We start from the raw sequence: 27,865 nt of genomic DNA on the forward strand, positions 1-27,865 counted from the left end.
TTCCTGCCATCTTACCAAATTTCGCTTCTGCGACCCCTTTCCCGTATATGCGGCGTCGCACCTGCGGTCCCCAATCCTCAATTCCTCAAACTCCCCGTCAACCATCCATCATCACCCCGAGGCCCCCGGGACCTCAACCAAAAGCACCAACATATCCCAAAACCTTATTCAAACTTGTACCAATCTTCAAAACACCTCAATCAACATCAAATCAACCAAATCACACCGGATTCAAGCCTAAGTTTCCAAAATCTTTCTAATTCCGCTTTTGATCAAAACCCAGTCAAACCACGTTCGAATAACCTGAAATTTTGCACACATATCCCAAATGACACAACGGAGCTACTGCAACTCTTGGAGTTCCATTCCGGCCCCTATATCAAAATCTCACCTACCAACTAGAAATCGCCAAAATATCAACTTTGTCAATTCAAGCCTAAATCTACTCCGAACCTCCAAAACGCATTCCAATCACGCTCATAAGTCCCAAATCATCTCCCGAAGCTATCTGAACCATCAGAACTCATATTCGAGCCCTCTAACACATAAGTCAATATCCGGTTGACTTTTCCAACTTAAGTTTCCTCAAAAGAGACTAAGTGTCTCAAACCTTACCAAAATTATTCCGGATTCGATCCAAGCAACCCGATACCACATAACACGGATACACAAAGCATAAAGAAGCAAAAATGGGGGAAATAGAGCGGTAACTCATGAGACGACTAGCCGAGTTGTCACATCCTCCCCAACTTAAACAAACGTTCGTCCTCGAACGAGTCAAGAAACATACCTGAAGCCTCAAAAAGGTGAGGATATCTGCCCTGCATCTCCTGCTCGGTCTCCTAGGTAGCCTCCTCCATGGGCCGACCTCTCCACTGCACTTTCACTGAAGCTATATCCTTTGACCTCAACTTTCGAACCTGACGACCCAAAATAGCTACTAGCTCCACATCATAGGTCAAATTATCATCCAACTGAACCGTGCTGAAATCTAGAACATGAGACGGATCCCCAATATCTTCCGGAGCATAGAGACATGAAATACCAGATTGACACTCGACAAGCTGGGTGGTAAAGCAAGCTCATAAGCCACCTCCCCAATCCTCCGAAGCACCTCAAAAGGCCCAATGAACCGAGGACTCAATTTACCTTTCTTCCCAAATCTCATAACAACCTTCATAGGCGAAACCTTCAATAGAACCTTCTCGCCAACCATGTAGGACACATCTCGAACCTTCCTATCAGCATAACTCTTTTGCCTCGAATGTGTTGTACGAATCCTCTCCTGAATCACCTTCACCTTTTCCAAAGCATCTCCTGCACTAAGTCTGTCCCCAATAGCCTAGCCTCACCCGGCTCGAACCAACCAACTGGAGATCTACACCGTCTCCCATACAAAGCCTCATATGGAGCCATCTGAATACTCGACTGGTAGTTGTTGTTATAAGCAAACTCTGCAAGCGGTAGAAACTGATCCCATGACCCTCCGAAATTAATGACACAAGCACGCAACATGTCCTCCAATATCTGAATAGTGCGCTCGGACTGCCCGTCCGTTTGAGGATGGAAAGCTGTGCTCAACTCAACTTGAGTACCCAACTCTCGCTGCACACCTACAAAACTGCGATGTAAACTAAGTGCTCCTATCTGAAATGATGGAAATTGGGACACTGTGCAAACGAACAACCTCCCGGATATAGATCTTTGCCAACCGCTCCGAAGAATAGGTAGTACACACATGAATGAAGTGCGCAGACTTGGTAAGCCGATCCACAATCATCCAAATAGCATTGAACTTTCTCAAAGTCCGTGGAAGTCCAACAACAAAGTCCATAGTGATCCTCTCCCACTTCCACTCAGGAATATCCATCTGCTGAAGTAAGTCACCCGGTCTCTGATGCTCATATTTCACCTGCTGACAATTGAGACACCGAGCTACAAATCCTACAATGTCTTTCTTCATTCTCCTCCACCAATAGTGCTGCCTCAAATCCTGATACATCTTTGTGGCACCCAGATGAATGGAATACCGCGAGCTATGTGCCTCCTCCAAAATCAACTCTGGAAGCCCATCCACATTGGGCACACAAATCCGGCCCTGCATCCTCAATACCCCATCATCACCAATGGTCACATCTCTGGCATTATGGTACTGAACTCTGTCCTTAAGGACAAGCAAATGCGGATCATCATACTGGCGCTCTCTAATGCGATCATATAAGGAAGACCGAGAAACCACACAAGCCAATACCCGACTGGGCTCCAAAATGTCTAACCTCACAAACCGATTGGCCAAGGCCTGAACATCAACTGCAAGAGGTCTCTCCCCAACTGGAATATATGCCAAACTCCCCATACTCACCGCCTTTCAGCTCAAAGCATCGGCCACCATATTGACCTTCCCCCGATGGTACAATATAGTGATATCATAATTCTTTAGCAATTCTAACCATCTCCGCTACCTCAAATTAAGATCCTTCTGATTGAACAAGTCCTGGAGGCTACGATGATCAGAAACACCTCAAAAGACACACCATACAAGTAATGCCTCCAAATCTTCAACGCGTGAACTATGGCAGCCAACTATAAATCATGAACGGGGTAGTTCTTCTCATAGGGCTTCAACTGACGAGAAGCATAAGCAATAACGCTACCCTCCTGCATCAATACACAACCAATACCAACTCTCGAAGCATCACAATACACGGTATATGAACCTGAAGCTGATGGCAAAACTAACACTAGAGCTGTGGTCAAAGCTGTCTTGAGCTTCTGAAAGCTCTCCTCACACTTGTCTGACCATAAAAATAAAGCACCCTTCTGAGTCAACTTGGTCAAGGGTAATGCGAGAATCCCTGAACAAAACGGCGATAATAACTCGCCAAACCAAGAAAGCTGTGAATCTCTGTGGTTGAGGACGGCCTGGGCCAACTCTGAACCACCTCTATCTTCTTCGAATCAACCTGAATACCCTCGTTGGACACCACGTGCCCCAAGAAAGCCACTGAACTGAGCCAAAACCCACACTTGGAGAATTTTGCATAAAGCTCCTCCTCTCTCAATCTCTACAAAACAACTCTCAAATGCTCTGTGTGCTCCTCCTGACTACGCGAATACACCAGAATATCATCAATGAAGACTATGACAAATGAGTTGAGATAAGGCTGACACGCTGTTCATCAAATGTATGAATGTTGCTGGGGCATTGGTCAACCCAAAAGACATCACCCAAGAACTCATAATGATTATATCGAGTCTTTAAAATTGTCTTAAGAATATCTGAGTCCCTGATCTTCAACTGGTGATAACCTAAATGGAGATCAATCTTGGAAAATACTCTCGCTCCCTGAAGCTGGTCGAATAAATCATCAATGTGAGGCAAAGGATACTTGTTCTTAATTGTTACCTTGTTCAATTGCCTATAATCAATGCACATCCTCATAGTGCCATCCTTCTTCTTCACAAATAGAACTGGTGCACCTCAAGGTGACACACTAGGCCGAATGAACCCTTTATCGAGTAGTTCCTAGAGCTTCTCTTTTAACTCCTTTAACTCCGTTGGTGCTATACGATACGGCAGAATAGAAATGGGTTGAGTGCCCGGCACCAGATCAATACCAAAATTGATATCCCTGTCCGGTGGCATGCCCGGCAGGTCTGCAGGAAACACATCGGGAAAATCCCTCACAACTGGAACAGAATCAATATTGGGAGTCTCTGCATCGACATCCCTCACAAAGGCTAGATATTAAAGACAACCCTTCCCAATCATACGTTGGGCTTTCAAGAATGAGATCACTCTACTGGGAACATAATCAGTCACACCTCGCTACTCAATCCATGGCACACTCGGTATAGCCAATGTGATTGTCTTGGCATGACAGTCCAGAATAGCACGACACGTAGATAGTCAATCCATGCCCAAAATGATATCGAAATCCACTATACACAATAATAAAAGATCCACACAGGTCTCCAGACCCCCAATAGTCACCACACACGACCGGTACACATGGTCTACAACAACAGTATCGCCCACCGAGGTAGATACATGAACAGGTGAAGCAAGAAACTCACGCGGTGTACCCAAATAACGAGCAAAGTATGATGACACATAAGAAAAGGTGGAACCGGGATCAAATAATACAGAGGCATCTCTGTGGCAGACTGAAACAATACCTGTAACAACAACATCTGAAGCAATAGCATCAGGTCTGCCTGGAAGTGCATAGAAACGGGCCTGACCGCCACCTAATCGACCTCCCCCTCTGGGGTGACCCCTAGCTGACTGAGTCGTGCAGTCCACTAATCCATGGCAGACTCCCCCACTTGGCTCGATGCCATAGATCAAAACACACTCAATAACTCATGACGCAAATACTCTATTATTGCCATAGTTCTATAGTGAGATTAAACTCAATCCTTCATAAGTTCGTGAAACAAAGACCATCTGGTACTCTTATGCAAATTTCGCATTCACTCTCGTAATAGTTAGACCCACTCTCTTAAGCAACCCAAACTTAAATTGCAACACATATATTTCACTTGCAAATGAGATCTTCTAACGAACAACATAAGGATCACACAACCTCAGAACACTCTGCAGAAGATAACCCACCTGCTTTGCCTCAACCTAGCATTTTTGTATACCTTCCACCGCCATAAACATTACGCAGTCACTTAAACTTACTGAGTCTGAACTCAGACTGCAACATGAAATTTACTCTACTCCCAACTAGGAAACATGGAAAAATTCTTCACACACCCATAACTCGGGGCTATACCTCAAATCAAGATAAAAATCGAGCACCTAATAGTCCCTGTATCCTCCAGTAGAGCCTTCTCGTCGATTCCAAATCACATGAATACATCTCGCAGTCACATCACACTCGTCACGTAACTATCTAGTTATCACCTCCCTTAATAGGGACACAACAAAACATATGGATCTAGAAACACGCGCTCATGAAATTAACAGCTCAGGGCTCAAGCTATAGGCAAAAATCCAGCCTCGAGTCCTCCAAACTGGCCCAACATCAACGCACTGAGATCACATCTTGCCCCTCGATCAGGGAATCACAAGCCATTGATGCATATCCGATACCGAGCGCTCATGCGCGCATACGAACGCATGGAAGGAATTCAAAGAGTTACTTTTCAAGCTGAATCAAGGACGCACTATAAGAATTCAAGAATGTGAAATTTTTCCTAAAGGTTCTACAGCCTCTCGAGGATAAATACAGACGTCTCTGTACCGATCCGCGAGACTCTACTAAACCTGCTCATGACTAGTGAGACCTATGTAACCTAGGCTCTGATACCAACTTGTCACGACCCAAAACCCAAACCCAGTCGTGATGGCACCTCTCGTGAAGACAAGGCCAGTCGACACTTCCCATTTCGATTTTTAAGCAATTAAACAATAAGATTCAAGTCTAAAGCATGATAAATAATCCAAGGTTTAGGCAATTAATAGTATAAATATGCGAAAGAACAACCCAACACAGCCCAATACCGGGGTGTCACTAGTCACGAGCATCTAACAACACGGAATACTCCAAATCAAACTACAGAATTTAATACAGAAAACTAAGAACATGAAGGAATAAGGTAGGGAAGAGCTCCGGGCTGCGAATGTCAACAGCTACCTAGAGACTCTTCGGATCCGCCTAAGCTAGAAATGATCAGCACTCGGGAGCGGGACCAGATACGCCTGAATCTTCACACTGGGTATAGGGAGTAAAGTGAGTATTCCAACTCAATGAGTAATAATCATAAATAAAGACTGAAAGCAGGAAATCACGTAAGGCACAATGCATGATATAATGAAGCAGTAAAACCCTTAAAACAATAAACCAATGAAAGATAGGTAAAAATCCTTTAACTCAAATTTAACTTCATGAAAAGACTTTTTTCAACAATTAAGCAGGTAATTTGGTAGGCAATTAAGAAAATATAAATACATAAAGGTTCGCCCCTCGGGCACTGTATCAACAAATCCGCCCCTTGGGCAACATCACAAAATAATACTAGCCCATCGGGCTCAATCTCAGAACAATACCAGCCCCTCGGGCTCAATCTCATATCACAATGGGTACCCGCGCTCACTAGGGGTGTGTAGACTCCTGGAGGGCCCCCTTACGGCCCAAGCGCAATATCAAGCCATCTCGTGGCATCGTCACTAGGTCATCGGCCTCATATCAATCAAGCCACCTCGTGGCGTACATATCTTAGGCCCTCAGCCTTATAATCAGTATCAAATATTTTCTCACAACATAGGCCCTCGGCCTTACTCAGTCAAAATCCTCACAAATCACTCGGGCAACAGTAAAACATGATTCTCAGCCCAATTATCATTTGAACGATCATTTAAGTAATAAAACAGAGCAGACATGCAGTATCAAATATTTTCTCACAACATAGGCCCTCGGCCTTACTCAGTCAAAATCCTCACAAATCACTCGGGCAACAGTAAAACATGATTCTCAGCCCAATTATCATTTGAACGATCATTTAAGTAATAAAATAGAGCAGACATGGCGGAGTATGAAAACAATGAAAAATAACATGACTGAGTTCAAGTATAAAGTTAAAGCAGTGAGGAAATATCAATAAAAATCCCCGAAGGATTCAAATAGTTGGCACAAGGCCATGGCATTCCGCCCAAATCATGATGATAGCAAATAGATTTCAGTCAAATACGCAGTAAAATAATCATCCGGGACAGACTAAGTCACAATCCCCAATAGTGCACAACCCCACGCTCGTCATCAAGCATGTGTGTCACCTCAATATAGCACAACGATGTGCAAATCTGGGGTTTCATACCCTTAGAACATCATTTACAATCATTACTCACCTCGAACCAGTCAAATCTCTAGCTAGAGATGCCTTTGCCCCTCGAATCGGCCTCCACTCGCATCGAATCAATCCAAAATCAGAAGGAGGACGTCAAAATACGCTAAAAGAAAGAAGCCCAAGTGAAAATAATCAAAATACGATAAAAATCCCAAAATTACCAAAACCCGACCCCCGAGCCCACGTATCGAAATTCAATAATTTTTACATCAATAGGTTCCTTATCCCCCACGAGTTCATACATATCAAAAGTTCTGAAATCTGACCTCAAATGGTCCTTCAAATCCTCAATCAAAGGTCTAAGTTCCCAAGCCCTAGTTTTCCCCAATTTTAACCCTTAAATTCCATTAATTATGGCTCTAATCCGTGAAATAATACCACAGGGATGAGTTTTAGGTCCAAATTCCTTACCTCAATGAAGTTTTCCTGAAATCCATCTTCAAAATCGTCCAAAATGCTCACAAGCCGAATTAGAAATGGTGTAAATAGCTCAAAATCACAAAGGACACAATTTATACCTTCTGCCTAGGCAATTTTGCATCTGCGGCCCAATTTCCGCTTCTGCGGTACCGCATTTACGGCCAACCAAATGCTTCTACAGTTTTTCACTTAACTCACCACTTTTTGCATCTTCGGTGCCATTCCCACATTTGCGGCATCGCAGGTGCAGTTCCTCTAACCGCTTCTGCGGTTTCCTGCCATCTTACCAAATTTTGCTTCTGCGACCCCTTTCCCACATATGCAGCATCGCACCTGCATTCCCCAATCTGCAGGTGCGGAAATACCAGAAGCAGCAAAATCTGCAGCTGCAACAATTCCTTAAACTCCCCGTCAACCATCCGAAGAGGCCTCGGGACCTCAACCAAAAGCACCAGCATATCCCAAAACCTTATTCAAACTTGTACCAATCTTCAAAACACCTCAAACAACATCAAATCAACCAAAACACACCGGATTCAAGCATAAGTTTCCAAAATCTTTCGAATTCCGCTTTTGATCAAAAACCCAGCCAAACCACGTCCGAATAACCTGAAATTTTGCACACACATCCCAAATGACATAACGTAGCTACTGCAACTCTCGGAATTCCATTCCAACCCCTATATCAAAATCTCACCTACCAACCGGAAATCGCCAAAATATCAACTTCGCCAATTCAAGCCTAAATCTACTCTGAACCTCCAAAACTCATTCCGATCACGCTCCTAAGTCCCAAATCACCTCCCCGAAGCTATCCGAACAATCGGAATTTACATTCGAGCCCTCTAACACATAAGTCAACATCCAGTTAACTTTTCCAACTTAAGCTTCCTCAAAAGAGACTAAGTGTCTCAAACCTTACCAAAATCATTCCGGATTCGATCTGACTAACCTGATACCACATAACATGGATACATAAAGCATAAAAAGTAGAAATGGGGGAAACGGAGCGGTAACTCATGATACGACTGGTCGGGTCATCACGGAGTTAGTTGTGAGAAGTGGATTGAAAAGCATCTTTTGGCAAGTGGCGCAATTTTATTAGCTCTTGTTCTTTTAAAAAAAATTCCAAATTTTCTTTTAAAGGGAAAAAGAAAAATGCTAAGTTAATAATACTATTGATTTTTGTTTTTTTTTTCTTAAATAAAACCTAGGGAAATTACACAAGTTGCCACCCGAACTATAGCCCAAATCCCGCTTACACACTTTCTGTGGACCATAATAACCTTACACACGCAACCTTTCTAAAGTGTGCCTAGTACATACCTTCTTTGACCAGGTCTAAGCGTGTGTAATACAAACTGGACCAAGCGCGTGGACACTATTTCAAGACAATTTCTGTCGTTAATAAACGGTCAAAAACACATTCCAACGACCCTTTTTAAAAGATTAAAAGGGCCTTAACCCATTTCTATCTATACTAACCCGATTTTCATCTTCTTCTTCCTCCTTGAAAGCTCTAAATTGAAGAAAATTTTATCTTCTTGAAGCCAAAATTTATTCCTCTTCTTGAAGCTCGAAGCCAATATTACAATCTTCTTCTATTTCTTCCTTATCTTTTTTGACATAAGGGTTAAATTTCTAGGGCTCAATTTTAAGGTTTGGGAAAATGCATAATCTGAGAAAATTTTGTTATTGTGGTGAAGAAGCTGTGGTGATACAGTCGTGATGTCCATTTTATGAGGTAAATATCAATTGTACGTTTCTAATCGATTTTATATTCCGTAATAATTTTCTCTCTTTAATTTTTCAGAGGGACAGACGATCGGCATGTAATTTCTTTATGTGGTTTGACCCCTCAACTCCAGAGCACTTGAAAATGGTGATTTTGGGGTTGCTGAAGAAGAAGAGGGCATTTGATGCATTGTTGAAGGAAAATAGAAACCAAAGAAATTGGAGGAGATTGTGTGTGCTGATTTTAATTGCAATTGTGTTGAAGTTGATTGTGTTAGGTAGTTCTAAAGATTGTTATATAATGTAAGAAAATGAATGAAGTAATTTGGTAGATTTTGTATCCCTTTGTTAGAAATGAATGAAATCTTTTGGCAATTGTTAATGTTGTTTTGTTTTAGTTTGTTACAGTGTGAGTTGAATAATTTTTTTTGGCAATTGTTAATGTTGTTTCGTTTGACTTTGTTGTTGTATGAGATGATAGTGCAGTTAAAACACACCTCAAATTATGACTGAAAAAACACTGAAACACAGTCAAATAGTGGCTGATATACAGCTCAAATGCTTAAATTTTCCAGAAATAACAGCATACAAAAATGACAGCAAAAATGCTTAACAACATACCAAAATAACAGCATTCATACAACACTAAAGACACATCTGCCCAGAAATTATCAAACAATACTAAAAATATATTTCATCACAGAGTAAAGGTATTCATTACAGTCACCTAATAGCAGCAGCCTGCCTTAACAAAAATATACGCTACCCAGTTTTACAGCATACCAAAATAACAGCAAGCTGCCTTAACAAAATAACAACACTAACAACAAACCTAAATAGCAGTTCCGAATTAACCTAACATCAATTCCAAAATAAATTACAGTTCCAAAGGGAAATTACAGCAGTTCCAAAATAAATTAACAGTGACAATAACTGAATTCAGTGGTTGTTCTGGGATGGCTGGGATGATGAACTTGCTTGACTTAAATTGGATTGAGATAAGGCAGTTCTGGAACGAGTTGCAGCAGTTCTTTCAAGTTGTCTTCTAGTAATGGTTGGTCTACCATTCCATTTTACACCACTTCTTGGCTTGTATGCACACTCCAGAATATCTGTTGAGGACCTCTTTTCACCACCATGAAAGACCACTCTTGGCTTACCTCCACCAGACTGCCAAAAATAAAAAATATTCAGTAAAGTTGTTAAAGCAAACAAGATATAAAATTAACTTTGAACTACTTACAGAAAAACTTGTGAACCCACTGCTTGATTGAAATAGTCCAAACCCAGAACTTCCCCTACCACTACCAGTTCCTCTTCCTCTACTAGCAGCAGTTCCTCTTCCTCTACCAGCAGCAGCAGGGGCAGAAGTAGTTGGAGTTCCTGTTCCTTTTGCTCTGCCTCTTCCTCTTCCTTTTCCTCTACATCTTTGGATATATGAAGCATTTGCTGGAGTAGAATCTGCAGGCCTTGCTTTCTTAGGGCAGCTCCTCTTGTTGTGTCCATATCCACCACAGTTTGAACATGTCATCTCCATACCCCTTCTTGAAAGCTTTCCAGAAGTAGGATGTTCATTTTCTTCTCTTCTTCTCTTTTTCTTTGGTCTGCCAAGCATCTTTTTAATTGGTGGGGGTTCAATTGGTGGATTGGTAGATGTTGGACACATCTACATGTTTGACACAGGCTAGATGAATGTTGAATATGCCTTCAGATAGGTGGATTTGTGGTACCAGTGAGATATGTAGTTAATTGGGTCAAGGTTCTTGAAATGCATAGCAGCAATGGCATGAGCACAAGGGATACCCTTCAGCATCCATGACCTGCATGTACAAGTTTGAGCTTGCATATTCACACAATGCTTTAGCACCACTCTTAATGAGGTATCCTCAACCTCATAGCCATATTCACCATTCCACTTGATTGTACACCTCATAGATTGGGCCATGTTATCCTGATACACCTTCATAGCAATTGGGGATATATCACATATCCATGTATCTGCAAACTCCCTCAACTTTCCTATTCTCTCCATCATCTTCACTCTAATTTCCTTTAACATTGTGATAATTGTCTTGTGCCGAGCAGCAAGTATCCAAGCATTAAATGTATCGCACATATTGTTGTCAATTATATCACATTTCCTGTCACAGTTGAAGTATGCTCTACACCAGGTTTCCTTGTTATACCTCAAGAGGCTCTCACATATCCCATTCCCAAGCATATTCAAACTGTCCAGGTGAAAATTCAGTTCTGCTACACATGATGCTCTAGCACACCTCCAGAAGTTGTTTCTCCTCTCTAATTCTCTCCAATCTTTGGACCAGTTTTCTAATATATGTCTGGCACACCACCTATGTTCACTTTCAGGCAACACTTCTGATACAGCTTTAAGCAATCCCTTAAACATAAAAAGAATTGAATTAGTTGCCAACAAAAACAGAAATTAGAAAAAATAAATATTGACAGAAAATAGAAACAGAAGAATATATTCACCTTTTGCATATCAGACATGATAGTAAGATCCCTTCCATCTTGAAGCTCTAAGTCATGAGTCACACACTTCAGAAACCATGTCCAAGTGAAACTGTTCTCAACCTCTACAATGGCCCAAGCTATAGGAAACATCTGATTATTTTCATCCTTTGATACTGCTACAAGAAGTTGACCCTTACAAATGCCTTTTAGAAAACAACCATCAAGGCCAATTATCCTTCTGCAACCCTCATACCATCCTTTTTTCATAGCATAGAAGCAAATATAAAATGAATTGAAGACAAGCTTACCTTCACCTTGATCTTCTACCTTTACAACACAAGTTGTACCTGGATTTGTCTGTAATAAAATATCTCTATAATCATAGACTCTCTATAATTCTGACATCATCAAGTTGGGGGAAAGGATCGAAGAAGGCATCAAAAGTGATATGGTTACAAACTTTGAAGCCTTGAAAACTACCAATAAGGCTTTACAGTCTGGTGGTACATCCAAGAAAAGGGACGTAGGTGCCGTAATGGTGGTACAGAGAACCAAATCCCCTATCAAATACCAAACCTATCTAATGCCTCCACTCACATATCACCCTACTCCGAACTACCAAGCACTCTCACCCTATTATCAAACTCCACCACCCACTTATCAATCACCTCCACCTCCCACATATCAACCTATTTCACCCAGATATTCCCAACTCGAACATGTTTACCAAGCCTACAATGCTCAACCATCCCACCATCAATCACCTCCTACACACCAAAACTTCCCTAGATCTCGGCCAAATTTTGACCGCAGACCTCCTAGACAGTATGCAGCCATTGTCGAACCCATTGACCAGTTGTACGAGAGGCTCAAAGATGCTGGTTATGTTACCCCTATCCCTGCTATAACCCCCGAGAACCCTTCTCAGAGGGTTAATCTAAATAAATCCTGTGCATACCATTCCGGCATGAAAGGATACACCACGATGAATGTCGCTCCCTAAAAGACAAGATCTAGGATCTGATTGACAACAAAATTATTATAGCAAAGGAACCTGCTCCAAATGTCCGCAATAACCCTCTGCCAAACCATACGAGTGGAGACGTTCATATGATTGAAATAGAGGATGATTGGGACCCCAAGGGATCGATCAGTTTGATCACAGAAGGCGACGATCCAAAGGAGCCAATAGTCACCCTTAATCTGATTGTAGTCTAGATTCAGCCTTCTGGGGATGCCGAGGTAGATATGTCGATGCCACTTGAGTTTGAAGCACCATCCTCTACAAAGACGCCAACGCCGATTGAGGTCAAATTCATGTCACCAACAAATGCACCTACACCATTCAAAGTTGCAGTCTTACCACCCAAGGAACATGCTCCGTTTGGGGTGAAGATAACCACTTGAATCCCAATAGCAATGTCAGTCGTGATGCTATTCCACACAAAGGTTATACCATGGGACTATACAGCTGAGGCAAGGAGGAAAGGCAAGGTTAGATTCGAGGAAACTATTGCTGCACAGGGTATGACAAGAAGTGGTAGGGTCTATACCCCGGAACACCTAGCTGAGTCAAGCAAGCAGGCCTCCAATTGGTCGCCCATCATTGAGACAAGTCCAGACGATCTTTGGAGAAAGATACAAGCCAAGGAATACTCGGTCATTGACCAGCTGAACAAAACACCAGCGCAGATCTCCATACTTGCTTTGCTACAAAATTCTGAGGCACACAAGAATGCTCTGCTAAAGGTACTAAGTGAGGCATATGTACCAAGCAATATCACCGGAGGAGAGATGGAAAATATGGTAGGGCAAGTATTGGAAAGTCTCAATATCACTTTTCATAAAGATGAGCTGCCACCAGAAGGGTTAAGTCACAATAAGGCGTTGCACATCACCGTGCAATGCGAAGATTATTTTATCACCAGAATCCTAATTGATGGAGGGTCCAGCCTTAACATTTGTCCGTTGGTAACTCTCAAGACATTGGGAAAGGGGCTGTATGAGATCAAGGACGGGGCCATCAACGTCAAAGCTTTCGACGGTTCCCAAAGGTCCACCATTGGCGAAATTAGCCTGTGTTTGCAAATGGGGCCCACTGGGTTCAATGTTGATTTTAAAGTAATAGACGTGCCGGTATCTTACAATTTGTTATTGGGATAACCATGGATTCATGCCGATGGGGCCGTAGCGTCAACACTACATCAGGCGGTGAGATTTGAGTGGAACCACCAAGAGGTGATCATTCGTGGCAAGGGTAGCAATCCCATATACAGTCGCCAGACCATCCCAGCAATCGGAGGCAGAAGAAAGATAGGCGGGGAGACCTATCACCACATCGAGCGAGTCAACGCTATCGACAAGGACAAATGGTGGGACAATAAAATTGAAAGCATATTGAACTAGAACGGATACGAACCTGGCAAGGGACTTGGCAAGAACCTCCAAGGAGTCGCTAAGCCTATCAAACTAAAGAAACATGGCACCACCTTTGGTCTGGGATATGAGTACACTTGGGAGGAATTCAACAACTGGTCACCACTATGGTGCGGCCCTTACTATCCGCTGGAGCAGCCAATACCACATTTGAAGCAGACTTTCTAGCCAGTCGATGTTATCTAAGGGTCAGAAGAAGAGGAAGCACTAGTAGCAGTAAGGAATTTGTTCCTGGAAGACAATGATATGGATTGTTGTGTTGTTTTCGAGGAGGGGGGGAGAAAGGCCCTTCTATACAAGCAGTGAGCAGAGGAGGATGCCTCAATAACTGGACCATAAGAACCACCAGAGCCCAGAAAGCCTCGGGGTAGCAAGGCTGAACAAGCATCATGCACTATCTTTCATTTTTACTAGTTGACTTTCCTTTCGCATTTTAAAATTTCGCAATAAGATCTTCAATGTTCAAAACACTTATGGAATTTTTCAAAGCATTTCGATTTTCCCTATAAATCTTACTCTTATTATTCTCTCTCATTACTTTGCTTATACAGCATTACTATTACTTATCTTGATGAACCAATGATTGTGACATGCAACGAGACAACGCAACAAACGGACACAGATTCAGAGGAAGATGAAATACCGAAAGAGATTGTTAAGGAAGTTGAGAATTTTGAGAACAGACCTAAGTCCAACCTGGACAAGACCGAGATTGTTAACCTAGGAGATGCAGAGAATGTCAAAGAAACGAGAATCAGTGTCCACTTATCGCCATCAGAAAAGGAAGAGTACACAGAATTTCTAAGGGAATATGAGGACATATTCGCCTGGTCGTATGATGACATGACTGGTATGAGTACATCTATTGTGGCACACAAACTGCCAACTGACCTTACATGTCCGCCGGTAAAGCAAAAACTCAGAAAGTTCAAGCCTGATATGAGTTTGAAAATCAAAGAAGAAGTCACTAAGTAGGTCAAAGCCAAGGTTCTCGGGGTAATAGAATATCCGACGTGGTTTGCCAACATTGTGTCGGTACCAAAGAAGGATGGAAAGGTTAGAGTCTGTATCGACTATCGGAATCTCAACCGGGCCAGTCCAAAAGACGACTTCCCCTTACTGAACATACACATCCTGATCGACAATTGCGCCAAGCATGAGTTGCAGTCATTTGTAGATTGTTTTGCAGGGTATCATCAGATCTGGATGGATGAAGAAGATGCTGAGAAAACGGCTTTCATTACGCCATGGGGGATGTACTGTTACAAGATGATACCATTTGGATTAAAAAATGATGGGGCCACCTACATGAGGGCCATGACCACCATTTTCCACGATATGATACACAAGGAGATCGAAGTATATGTAGACGATGTTATCATCAAGTCCAAGAAAGCCACTGATCACATGGAAGATTTGAGGAAGTTCTTCAATAGACTGAGAAGATACAACCTAAAACTGAATCCCACGAAGTGCGCATTTGGGGTTCCTGCCGAAAAACTACTTGGGTTCATTGTAAGTCCCGAGGAATAGAACTGGATCCATCAAAGGTCAAAGCTATTCAAGAGTTGCCACCGCCAAAGAACAAGAAGGACGTGATGAGTTTCTTGGGGAGACTTAACTATATCAGCCGGTTCATAGCACAATCTACAGTTATCTATGAGCCAATCTTTAAGATGTTAAAGAATGAGGCAGCTACCAAATGGACTAATGACTTCCAAAAAGCCTTCGACAAAATCAAGGAGTACATGTCAACACCACCAGTCTTGGTCCCGCCCGAGCCAGGTAGACCTCTATTACTCTACCTCGCAGTATTGGATAGAGCATTTGGTTGTGTTCTAGGGTAACATGATGAAACGGGGAGGAAGGAACAGGCCATCTATTACCTCAGTAAGAAGTCCACCCCGTACGAGGCCCGGTATTCTCTGTTAGAGCGCACCTGTTGTGCTTTAACTTGGGTAGCTCATAAGTTGAGGCACTACTTCTATGCCTATACTACATATCTCATATCAAGGATGGATTCTTTGAAGTACATCTTCCAGAAGCCCATGCCTACTGGAAAACTAGCCAAGTGGCAAATCTTGTTGAGTGAATTTGACATTGTCTACGTAACTCAGAAGGCAATCAAGGGACATGCACTAGTAGATCACCTTGCTGAAAACCCCGTGGATGGAGAATACGAACCCCTGAAAACGTATTTTCCTGATGAAGAGGTATCATTCGTAGAAGAAGATATTGCAGAATCCCATATCGGTTGGAGAATGTTTTTCGATGGAGCAGCAAACTTCAAGGGAGTTGGCATAGGAGCAGTCCTTGTATCGAAAACCGGTCAGCATTATCCGGTGTTCGCTAAACTCAGATTCCCAGGTACCAACAATATGGCTGAGTATGAAGCCTGCATCTTAGGTCTCAAAATGGCCATCGACATGAACATTCAAGAGTTGCTAGTAATGAGGGATTCAGAATTGCTTATACATCAGGTCCGAGAAGAATGGGCGACCAAGAACTCCAAGATACTCCCTTATCTGCAACATGTACAGGAATTGAGAAAGAGGTTCACAAAGACGGAATTCCAACATGTTCCCAGAATTCAGAATGAGTTCGCCGATGCATTGGCCACCTTATCATCCATGATATAACATCCAGACAAGAACTTCATTAATCCCATTTCGGTAAAGATCTATGATCAGCCAGCTTACTGTGCTCATGTCGAAGAAGAAGCAGATGGAAAGCCTTGGTTTCATGAAATCAAGTAATATTTGGCAAATGGAGAATACCCAGAACTTGCTAACAGTACTCAGAAGTGCACACTTTGAAGGTTGTCCAACAATTTCTTTTAGAGGGGAGGAATCCTATATAGGAGGACTCCTGATTTGGGATTACTAAGGTGTGTCGACACGAAGGAAGCATCTAAACTACTAGAAGAAATCCATGTTTGGACCTGCAGCCCACATATGAATTGTTTTGTCTTAGCAAAGAAGATACTCCGTGCTGGTTACTTTTGGATGACTATGGAGACAGACTACATCCAGTATGTCCGAAAATGCCACCGCTGTCAGATACATGCAGACATGATAAAGGTACCTCCAAGCAAGCTTACTGCAACAAACTCACCGTGGCCGTTTGCTGCCTGGGGAATGGATGTTATTGGACCAATCGAGTCTTCCGCCTCTAATGGGCACGGGTTTATCCTAGTAGCAATCGACTATTTCACCAAATGGGTCGAAGCAGCATCTTACAAAGTAGTGACTAAGAAAGTCGTGGCAGACTTCGTCCGCGACCGTATCGTTTGTCGGTTCGGGATTCCGGAATCAATCATCACTGATAATGGTTCCAATCTCAATAGTGACCTGATGAAAGTCATGTGTGAAACCTTTAAGATCAAACAAAAGAATTCTACAGCCTACAGACCTCAGATGAACGGAGCAGTAGAAGCCGTCAATAAGAATATCAAGAAAATACTAAGGAAAATGATAGAGAAGCATAAGCAGTGGCACGAGAAGCTACCGTTTGCTTTATAGGGATACCGCACCACAGTTCACATATCAACCGGGGCAACCCCCTATATGCTAGTTTATAGTATAGAAGCCGTCATTCTCGCCGAGGTGGAAATTCCCTTATTAAGAATCATATAGGAAGCAAAGCTAGACGATGCAGAATGGGTAAAGAATCATTACAAACAACTAGCTTTTATAGATGAAAAGAGAATGAATGCAGTTTTTCACGGCCAGCTTTATCAGAACAGGATGTCCAGAGCCTTCAACAAAAGAGTCAAGCCAAAACAATTCACACCGGGGCAGCGGGTGTTAAAGAAAATTTTCCCGCATCAAGATGAAGCCAAAGGGAAATTCTCTCCCAACTATTAGGGTTCGTACATGGTTCACCAGGTTCTAACAGGAGGAGCCCTCATATTTGCGGAAATGGATGGAAAAGTCTGGCCAAAGCCGATCAATTCAGATGCAGTCAAGTGCTACTATGTATAATCTTTATGCTTTCCTTTGTGATGTAATTTGAACTACGCCTGACCTGATTCCCATTTAAGAGGGGATACATAGGCAGCCCTATGGGTTCGGTCACAATTCAACAAAACTTTCATTTCCCCCTGCAATTGGAAACTAGGGCAGAATTTTGAGGAGGACCCTCAAAATTCCGAAGTTAATTTCAGCCAATCATCGCTAGCAGCAGTCAGAAGCAGCAACCCAGTAAACTGGGGCGGAATTTTGAGGAGGACCCTCAAAATTCCGTAACAAGGAAGGTTGCAATGTCTTGGACCACGTCACAGTCGTCGGTTCATCTAAAAGTTGTTCTTGATTATACACTTATGTCATATTTTTTACAAAATCATGCATGTTTATTTCTGAAATCGCTTTGTTTAGCAACGCTACCCCAATGATACGTATCACCAGATCCAAGCCGAGCAGGTCAAGAAGAGCCAACAGGGATACGAACTAACCTCCCCCCTTTACAAAACTCATGATTTTTCTTTGGATGCAAGCACTTGAGTTGCAAAATCATCAAATACAATATACACTCACGAGACTCACATTGCTCAGAAATACGACTCTTAGAACCATTGCACTTACTCACAGCTGTTATCCGCACGTAGTGTCCCCAGCAGATACAGTATCCCCAACAGTCGCAATATCACGATCCGCTATCAGCTAAGAAAATTCTATTATTATTTGCTTTTACTTCCTGCATAAGGCTACCATTTTGCCTCCGAGACTAAGATCTGTCTCCATCTGCATTTCTGCATTGCATAAGGCTACCATTCTGCCTTCCAAGGTTAAGCGCTAGCTCCATCTGCATTTCTACATTGCATAAGGCTACTATTCTGCTTTCTGAGGTTAAGCTCTACCTCCATCTGCATGGCTGAAAGATCGTCACCTTTACATTTGCATTGGCTGAAAGATCGCCACCTTATTTACATTTGCATTAGCTGAAAGATCGCCACCTTATTTACATCTGCATTGGCTGAAAGATCGCCACCTCTACATTTGCATGGCTGAAAGATAGCCACCTTATTTATATTTGCATTGGCTGAAATATCGCCACCTTATTTACATTTGTATGGCTGAAAGATCGCCACCTTATTTACGTTTGCATTGGCTGAAAGATCGCCACCTCTACATTTGCATGGCTGAAAGATCGCCACCTTATTTACGTTTGTATTGGCTGAAAGATCGTCACCTTTACATTTGCATGGCTGAAAGATCGCCACCTTATTTAAGTTTGCATTGGCTGAAAGATCGCCACCTTATTTGCATCTACATTGGCTGAAAGATCGCCACTTCTACATTTGCATTGGCTGAAAGATCGCCATCTTATTTATGTTTGCATTGGCTGAAAGATCGCCACCTTATTTACATTTGCATTGGCTGAAAGATCGCCACTTCTACATTTGCATGACTGAAAGATCGCCACTTTATTTACGTTTGCATTGGCTGAAAGATCGCCACCTTATTTACATCTGCATTGGCTGAAAGATCGCCACTTCTACATTTGCATTGGCTGAAAGATCGCCATCTTATTTACGTTTGCATTGGCTGAAAGATCGCCATCTTATTTACGTTTGCATGGCTGAAAGATCGACACCTCTACATTTGCATCTCATGGGCTGAAAGTTCGCCATCTGTTGCATTTCATGGGCTGAAAGATCGCTAAATTGTCCAAAGGCATCATTGTTCGGAGGCACCATTTTTATAGCCCGAGAACACCATGCCATGGCCTGAGGACCGAGGACCCCCTCTTTTCCTTTTTAATCTCTTGCATATCATTATTCAAAGGCATCATGGTTCGGAGGCATCATTCTCATAGCCCGAGAGCATTATTTCATGGCCTGCGAATCCTTTATTATACGCTTCATGGCCCAGGACACCATAGTCTGAGAACGTCATCCTAACCGTCCGAGGACAAACATTCATGGTCCGACGGGAATTTGCATCATGTTTAATTTTACGCACAATATATGCTTGTATTATTTATTTGTAGGTAAATCGATGAGCAATGTCCACCTCAGCAAGACCGATCCCGCTCCAGTTCCCGCATCCCTATCAGATTTCAGCCATCCACCCCAACCTGAATATTGCGTCCGTTCTTGAAAGTCTCCATCAAGCCTACTCCGCCGACGGATCCTGAACTACATATGGCCTGATTCCTGTAAAATCAGGGATATGTAGGCAGCTCAAAAGCCAGAGTATGGCCTAAGTCTCCTCGAACCCTTTCGTTCGGTCAAAATTGGTCATCATATCTTTACCCGACAACTCTTTCATCCTTCCCAGGTAAAAAGGGGCAGCCTGTTGATACCCAATTTTTCCTTGTATATTTTTAATATGCAAAATACTTTCAAAATAGCATGAATATGCATATATAAGTATGTCCCAAGGTTTTAATATTTTTTTTCTTAATTTTAAGGATTTTTAAATCAATTTATTGCCTTATTTTAGCAAGAAAAAACCAATAATTGTTCCCAAAATTATCATTTTGGTGATTCATTTATTGGATTCTCATACTTGCATTAAATATAGCTAACATAATTTTTATATTTTTTATAAATTTATTTAATATTTTTAAAGCTAAATTGCACGTAATTGCGACATTAGCCTTTTTAAAGATTTAATGGTGTTTATATTTATAAAATTAACTTCAGTATTTTAATTGGATAATTACATATTATTAATCATTTTAGTGCTTTTAATTTATTTCTGGAAATTATTTTACTATTTTTATAAATTAAACAAGGGAAAAAGTGGCTATTTAAATGTTAGCCCATTTCATTTCAATTTTGGCCAGATTTGAACCCCTAATTAAACCCAATCTCAAACCCAATTACCCAGCCCAAATCCTAAATCTACCCGACCCACAACCCGTTTGAATAACCCGCCCGGATCCCCATTTAATCCGGGTCGTTGATCAAAATGATCAACGGCCACCATTTACCCTTCCTAAATTAAACCAAACGACCCCCCCAAACCCCTCTCATTTTCCCTCATTTAATCGACTCTCTCTCTATCTCTCTATCTCTCTATCTCTGGTTCTCTCTAGAACCTTCCCCTTCCCCTCCTCTCCGATGAGTCTCATTCATCTTCTCTGGCTATTTCCTGGCCTGAATCTATGGTGGTCTCACCACCTACCAACCTTCCATGGTGCATACACACTCGTTTATTGAGGTTTCATGGCCTGACCACGGAGAAGCTTCGTCCAGGCCTCGTTGATTCAAGTTTTATGGCCATCTCCGGCCTTGCTCCGGCAAGCTATGTCTGTTTTGAGCCTGGCTTCGATTCCTCCTTCTTTGATCCAGGCCTTTCTCACTGTTTGGGTTCCTTTGAAACCCTAGCTTTTGAGGTTTTTCTGATCTTTTTAGATCTGTTCCAGATCCGTGTTTTTCCTAAGTTCTTAAACGTTTTCTTGATATTTATTTCAAAGCTATGTTTTCAAAACCCTTTATTTATTCGCCTACATGTTATTTGCACCTAAATTCACAATAACAATCTGGCCGGGAACCACACTAGTGGATTCTGCGGGGTGCCTAACACCTTCTCCTTGGAATAATTTCAAGCCCTTACCCAATCTCTGGTTACTCAAATCAAACCTTCTTGGTGTCCTAATGCACCTTAATCATTAGGTGGCGACTCTTCAAATGCAAACCTAAATTCCCAAAAGGGAATGAGTTGTCCTCTCAAATATCATAAACCCGATTCCGCGAGGAAAAAGGGGGCGCGACACAACCGTCGATACTGCGGCTTTATCTCCTTCCGGTGGTGCTCCTCCTCCATCCATTAGTGCCTCTCCCAGCGGTTCTCCTACCTCATCTCCCAACTCTGCTTTCTTGAACAGAGTTGTCGTTGTCGGATCTGCTGTTGTAGCTATTTTTGCTGCTACTTTGATGCTTTAATTCTCTGATCTGTGAAATTCTTTTGTTATATATTGCCGGAGCCGATGACTTTTATGGGCAGCGATAGTCGTGGCCACTGTTGATTCTTTCTTACTGCTACTATTTGTTGTTGATTATTACTAGATTCTTTGTTTATTTATGGAGAGATGAATTGAACAAAATGACATGGGAGAAAAGGAAGACGACATAGGAAAGTGCACTTCCAAGAAGGGGGCAAACAATAAGAACATTAACCTTTCTCTAGTTTGCACATCATCACAAAACTTCATTCAGTCAATAATTAAGCTGTCGCAGTTAAAATCGAAAAGTTTTTAGTGATTTTCGGTAGCTTGGTTGGAGTTTTAGTGGCTGGTTTTAATGGTGGTTTCACGATGACGTTGACGTGGGTTAGTCAAGCCAAGAGAGGCTAAGATACGCCCAATTCTTAGTTTTTCAACAAAAAAAAATTAGGCTGAAAAAATATTTCACGCGCTTAAAATTTTATTAGCAAACATGTGCATACCATAACATCAGCAATATGTGTTTATTTGATCTGGTTAATGGACACTTGAAGTGTCTAAATGGTAAAGGGTTTAGTTGAGGTGTTTTGTCTGGTCGTTGTGGACAACTTAGAGGGACCGTTTATTTATTTCGCCATAAAATTATTATATATTTAAAATTCCGACCGATGGCGATCTTATTTGAAAAAAAAATTAATTAATACCTGCCGATTTCAGTCAATATATTTAGTTTGGTTGTCAGTCAATGCGTTGAAAATTGCGACCGTTTTCGGTTGGAAAATTGCGACCGATTTCGGCCGCAACACTTAGCGACCATTATTTTTTCAACTAATTAAAAGCGGTTGAGAATCGGTCGCTTTTTCTCAAATTCCGACTGATATCGACCGGTTTTCCTGGACGAAATTATCCAGTTTTTTAGTAGTGCTATTTGCAGATAATAGTAGTTATTCAGATGACGACGAAAAATTTGCCTAGCCAAACCTCCAAAGGTGGTTCATTCATTATATATTAAAAAGTGGTTGGCTGATAAGTGAGGTCTTAAAAACGTCATAGGATTCATGATCAGTCATTCTATTTTTACTTTTAGCAAGTAGACGACGCAAACATATGGTTTCTATCTTTCAATCAGATACTAATGCTTGGACGCGAAAGCCTTGAAATGACTTGCAAAATAAATTATTTCTAGTTTGTCTTGTGTCTCCAAAACAACCGGTCCATTTTTATTGATGAGCGAACGACAAGGATTTAACTCGCACGTGGTGGATTCACAATCCGCTAGAAAGCTCGAAGAGTTTCTCTTTATTCATTAACTTTTTTTAAAGAATCGTGTACCCATAGGCAATAGAAGAAAAAAAATAAAACTAAAAGGACAATGGACAGAAGAGAGTATAGCTACACGTGGGAAAAAGTTTAGTTTAATGTAGATGCATAATTCATGTCCTGTTAGGTTATTAGTATGTGAATATTGTCATTTGAGATAAAAATAACGAAAAACAAAAAGATAAGCAGGTGTAGGTCGTCCTCCACATGCATCTACTTTTAATGGATTTGCTCAAATAATTAGAATAAATTAAGATGTATAAAACCCGTCCTGTTAAGTTATTAGTATGTGAATATTGGGATAAAATAGTTTTGCGGCTCATTACAAATTTGTTTTTAGTTTTATGATTCCATCTCTTTTTTTACACATGAAAAAAATACTTTTACACATAAGAGATCTATCTTTTATACATAAGAGATCTAAAAAAGATAACTTCATAATTACAACATTGTAAAAGCCACGAAGGCTCAATTCTTCGTGAATGTTGTCATTTGAGATAAAATAACGAAAAACAAAAAGATAAGTGATAAGTATGTGTAGGTCGTCCTCCACATGCATTTGCTTTTAATGGGATTTGCACAAATAGGATCATTTAGTGCCAAATATTTATGTTTCAACCTTTTAAGAAAAGTTTTGAGAAGATACCAGAAATTTAAAGTATGCTGCTACAATTTTGAAGCACATTATTAAAAATTTGAAGTATGCTGCCAGAATTTGAAGTATGCTTCCGGAACTGAAGAATTTCCCTGACTTTTAGCTAGGGAAGAATCCAACCTTAGATACACCATCTTGAAGAATTAATCGTATATATGTATGTCATATTTTTAGTATACTGAATCAAATATGAATCATTAAAAGTAGACTCACTAAATATTTTTTATATTATAATTCCGTCACTATAATGCTGATATAACTTGTTGATCAACCAAACGATTCATTAAAGATGGAAATTTTACATAGTTATACTTAATTATAGACTTAATTATTACTTTTATAGAGTTCCTTCTTAATAACATATCATAACAACGTTTATAATTTGTATACAAATTCATAATAACGTAGGACCTCTTCCCTCGCGTCTATCATCCAATTACTTCTCAGCCCTCAACTTTTCTTCCCCTTTTCAACTCAATTTCAAAAATAATTCCTTTGACTTTTTAAAAATCACCTCTTTCTCTCGCTAAATTCAATATAATTTCTAGACAAGTTCCAAATTCTAAAATAGTGACAACCATTAAAAAAAAATTGAACCTTTTGAATTCGAAAAATGAGTTTTGTAAAATTATTATTTATTTGGATTGGGTGCTGTTGAAAATGATAATGAATATCGTTTGGAGTTCATATCTCATTTTTTAGGGGGGTCAGTGAAGATTCGAGTTGGTTTTGGTTGGATTTTCAGATTGAATCTCATAGAGGAAGAAGAACAATGATATGCATATAAGTTGTATATATTGTGTATGTGGGGTGTATGCTATTTGTATGTTCAATTTATCACTTGACATACAATGACATACACATGTAATTGTATGCAGGCTGTATGCAATAACAATTTTCTATCTAAATTGTTTGAAAGTTATATGTTTTAGCTTCTGATTCGTGGGTTTGAAATGAGAAGCTTGAAGTTCTATACTGCTGGGATCATATATTTTATATAACTGCTACAAAAAATTTCGAATTGAGATTTTAAGACCGAAAGTACTTGGGTAAGGGAACTATGACCGCAAACGTGACCCTAAACTAAGCTAAACTTAGTCGGATCAAGAAATTTCGAACTTCAATTTCTGACTTGAGTTCGAACAGTTGCAGATTTATTTAATAAAAAAAAACCTAAAAAGCAACTAATTCATGTCTATTTACTACTGTTCCCAAGTCATTTTTGTGCTTATCCATTGATTTGGAGTGTGAAAACTTGAAGAAGAGTTATCTAATAGTATTAAATAAAGCTTTAAAGCTTCGAGTTCAAAAATTAAATTTTGTTTGGGTGTTGTGGCAAGTAATTGTTATGCCTTGTTCCTAAATTTTTGGGTAATTTGGTGGAGATTTCGAGTAGATTTGGCAGGATTTGCAGTCCTAAGTCGAAGGGGGAGAAGAGGAAGACGCTGCAAAAGATCATATCATATATATTTTATAATAAAAATCAAAGTAATTTTTGAAAACTATAAAACCAAGTTAAACACGAATAAATAAGTTCGGAAAAAATCCCCTTAAAATATTAGTACTTGGGCCACGATAATATCGGATTGGCCCATTTAGGACAGGGAACCAGATAAATCCTAGATGCTCGTAAATTGGTCCCCGTGAACATGGTGCTATTGGTCAGGCCTGAAAAACAAACAAATAAAGTAGCAACTTGTACTAATAGCTTATTGGAAAAGGCCAGGGTCCTCCATTTCTCTTCTCTACCACATTGTCCTCATCCGAGTTCTTTCCTCTCAGGTACAAACCCTAGCTTTTACTTTCAAAGTCAATCGAATTTTCAATCTTCGACGTTTCTCAAATTTCTTTAGACTTATTCTGTACTAGTTTTCTGATCTGCAATTTTATTCAGCAAAGTTGTTAGGATCAACGTCTCTATTTTCAGTTGATATTTTTTTCCCCTTATTTTTGTTTCATTTCTCATGGATCTGATAGAATCTGCTGTAGTTGATTTTATTTATCAGCCCGAACTCAGATCCAGTGAGAACTATGCTTTTTATTTTTATATTTTTTATGCTTTGACTTGAAAGACTTACTTTCCGATCTGGATTTTTGAATAATTTTGCTGAATTTTGAGTTGAATAAATTGGATGAAATAGGAGCTATGCTAGGATATAAACTGTACGCTTGATGTTTAGCTACCTTAGGGTGAAAAGATTATTAAAACTTAGCCAACTATTTAGAAAGCAGTTGCTGGGAAGTAGAGGAAGTTGCATTTGGTGAGGTTTTTGACTTCTTATGTTTAGCTAACCTCTCTCTTTATATGCGTGCTTTCTACTTGGTAAGAATTATTTAAGCCAGGCAAACACTGAAACACACACAAAGAAAAAGGGTATAAAAGCGCGCAGACTTGTTAGAGCTAGTAACTATTAAGGATAGGGATAGAAGTAAAGCAGGTATTGGCCGAAGTGAGAAAGGATTTATTGCTTTATGGGGCGGCCAAGTGCAAATGATAGATTCAAAAGAGAAAAATAAATAAGAGAATATTTTGGTTAGAGAGCAATTAAAAATAGCAGAGGGAAATATGGAATTCAGGGATAGTGGACGGAGATAGGAAGAGGAAGAATGATATCATGATGGAACTGCAAGCTACAGTCAATTCAAATTTCATGTCAGTGCAATTCGAAGCCCCAATGAATAAATCCATGTCCAAGGAAGGGAAAAGAGAGAGGGTCCGTTGTGGATGGACAAACTTGTAGGGAGCTGCAGTGTTGATGGACTAACATTAAATTGTATGAGTTGGTACTCCGTAGTTCGTACTAACATAATTTAATCAACTCTTTCTCGAAATATGGTAGTACTATTTACACTATAACTAGTGTGGTTAGCTGTTGGTACTTATACTGCTCTGTACTGGTGGAACAATGGCTAGCTTTTGGTGGGACTTAGTTTTAGCCTCCATTGCTAAGCTGAGGTCCTGGTGGTTCATCTTTCATTATTATTACGGTATTACCTCAAAGTTTAATTGCCATCAACTCAATGTTTTGGGTAATTCTTTGAGCTCGTTCTTCAAGTTCGTTAGTTATTTGTTTCAGTGTAGTTGCTTCATTAGTTTGTTGTATGGTTGTGTATAACTTGCTTCTAACTACTTTTCATGCTTCATTTAACACCATTTAGTCGACTGTTGGTTTTATATGTGTAAATTAATATGGGTGAGTTGAACTGTACCCTGCGGTGATTTTGCAGAAGTTTACACTAAGTTCAGCATCAAATGGCTGGCCATAGGATTGCGCATGCCACTTTGAAAGGCCCTAGTGTGGTGAAGGAAATAGTTATTGCAACTGTACTTGGCTTGGCTGCTGGAAGCTTATGGAAGATGCACCACTGGAATGAGCAAAGAAAAGTTAGGTCATTTTATGACTTGCTGGAGAAAGGTGAAATAAGTTTAGTCGCAGAAGAATAATTTTTCGAGGATCTCGTGTGAGTTGGCTCTTCAATTAAACATGGGCATACTCTTATGTCTAAAAGAATAAGTTTATAAACCAAGTATCTCTTTGTCTATTCATTGCTCCATGTTTGACTAGTTTTTGATTTTCATTGACCTGCTTTGACAGGCCAGAATAAATTTTCTTCATCAGTTTAAGCGTGCCATTTAACAGGCAACCTCATGTGCCTATTTTGAGTATATTATTTCTCGCTTAATAGGTTTAATCCAAAACCAGAAAATTTATCTTAATTTTGATAATCCTCTCTAGTGGACAAAATAGATATAGAAAGCGTGCTTGTAATTCCCAGATGGCATTATTCTGTTAATATATGCCTTATCATTGCTAGAAAGCTGTTGAATGTGCTCTTGGGGTTTTTTTGTTGACATGCAACACACCCATGTTTGGATTTTATCGAATGTGCTCTTTTCACATATGGTATAAAGCTGACTGATGAAATAACATACTTTCATCTTATAATTTGGTTATTCTAAATGGGTATGTTGCATTATAACATATTTTCACGTTTGCATTATAGTTGGTTAATGACTAAAAATCACATTTTAATATAACTTATTTTCGTTATCCGGTAAAAATTTCACGTTTG

General features: G+C 40.4%; 1 protein-coding gene and 1 long non-coding RNA gene across 2 annotated transcripts; one reads left to right on the top strand and one right to left on the bottom strand.

Moving 5' to 3' along the window:
• Positions 1–10,696: 10,696 nt before the first annotated feature.
• On the bottom strand, positions 10,697–12,324 carry LOC142176064 (uncharacterized). The gene is made up of 3 exons (XM_075243124.1): positions 12,303–12,324; positions 11,506–11,744; positions 10,697–11,410 (listed from the first exon to the last, which is right to left on the bottom strand). Exons 1-3 carry the CDS (start codon positions 12,322–12,324, stop codon positions 10,697–10,699), a joined length of 975 nt encoding a protein of 324 aa, XP_075099225.1.
• Positions 12,325–25,433: 13,109 nt separating this feature from the next.
• LOC107805558 (uncharacterized) lies at positions 25,434–27,410 on the top strand. Its single transcript, XR_012704815.1, has 2 exons — positions 25,434–25,573; positions 27,020–27,410. It is a non-coding gene; the product is annotated as an uncharacterized LOC107805558 (long non-coding RNA).
• The last annotated feature ends 455 nt before the right edge of the window (positions 27,411–27,865 follow it).

The sequence above is a fragment of the Nicotiana tabacum genome, chromosome 22, assembly GCF_000715075.1.
Source record: "Nicotiana tabacum cultivar K326 chromosome 22, ASM71507v2, whole genome shotgun sequence".
NCBI lineage: Eukaryota > Viridiplantae > Streptophyta > Magnoliopsida > Solanales > Solanaceae > Nicotiana > Nicotiana tabacum.

What these genes read in the sequence shown, in the direction of transcription:
- LOC142176064 (XM_075243124.1), bottom strand. Translation starts at nt 12,324, where the DNA reads ATGGCTGCATACTGTCTAGGAG. An exon ending in GGCTGCATACTGTCTAGGAG is followed by an intron (nt 11,745 to 12,302) that starts GTCTGCGGTCAA and finishes CTATGAAAAAAG; the next exon opens with GATGGTATGAGGGTTGCAGA. An exon ending in TCATGTCTGATATGCAAAAG is followed by an intron (nt 11,411 to 11,505) that starts GTGAATATATTC and finishes TTTATGTTTAAG; the next exon opens with GGATTGCTTAAAGCTGTATC.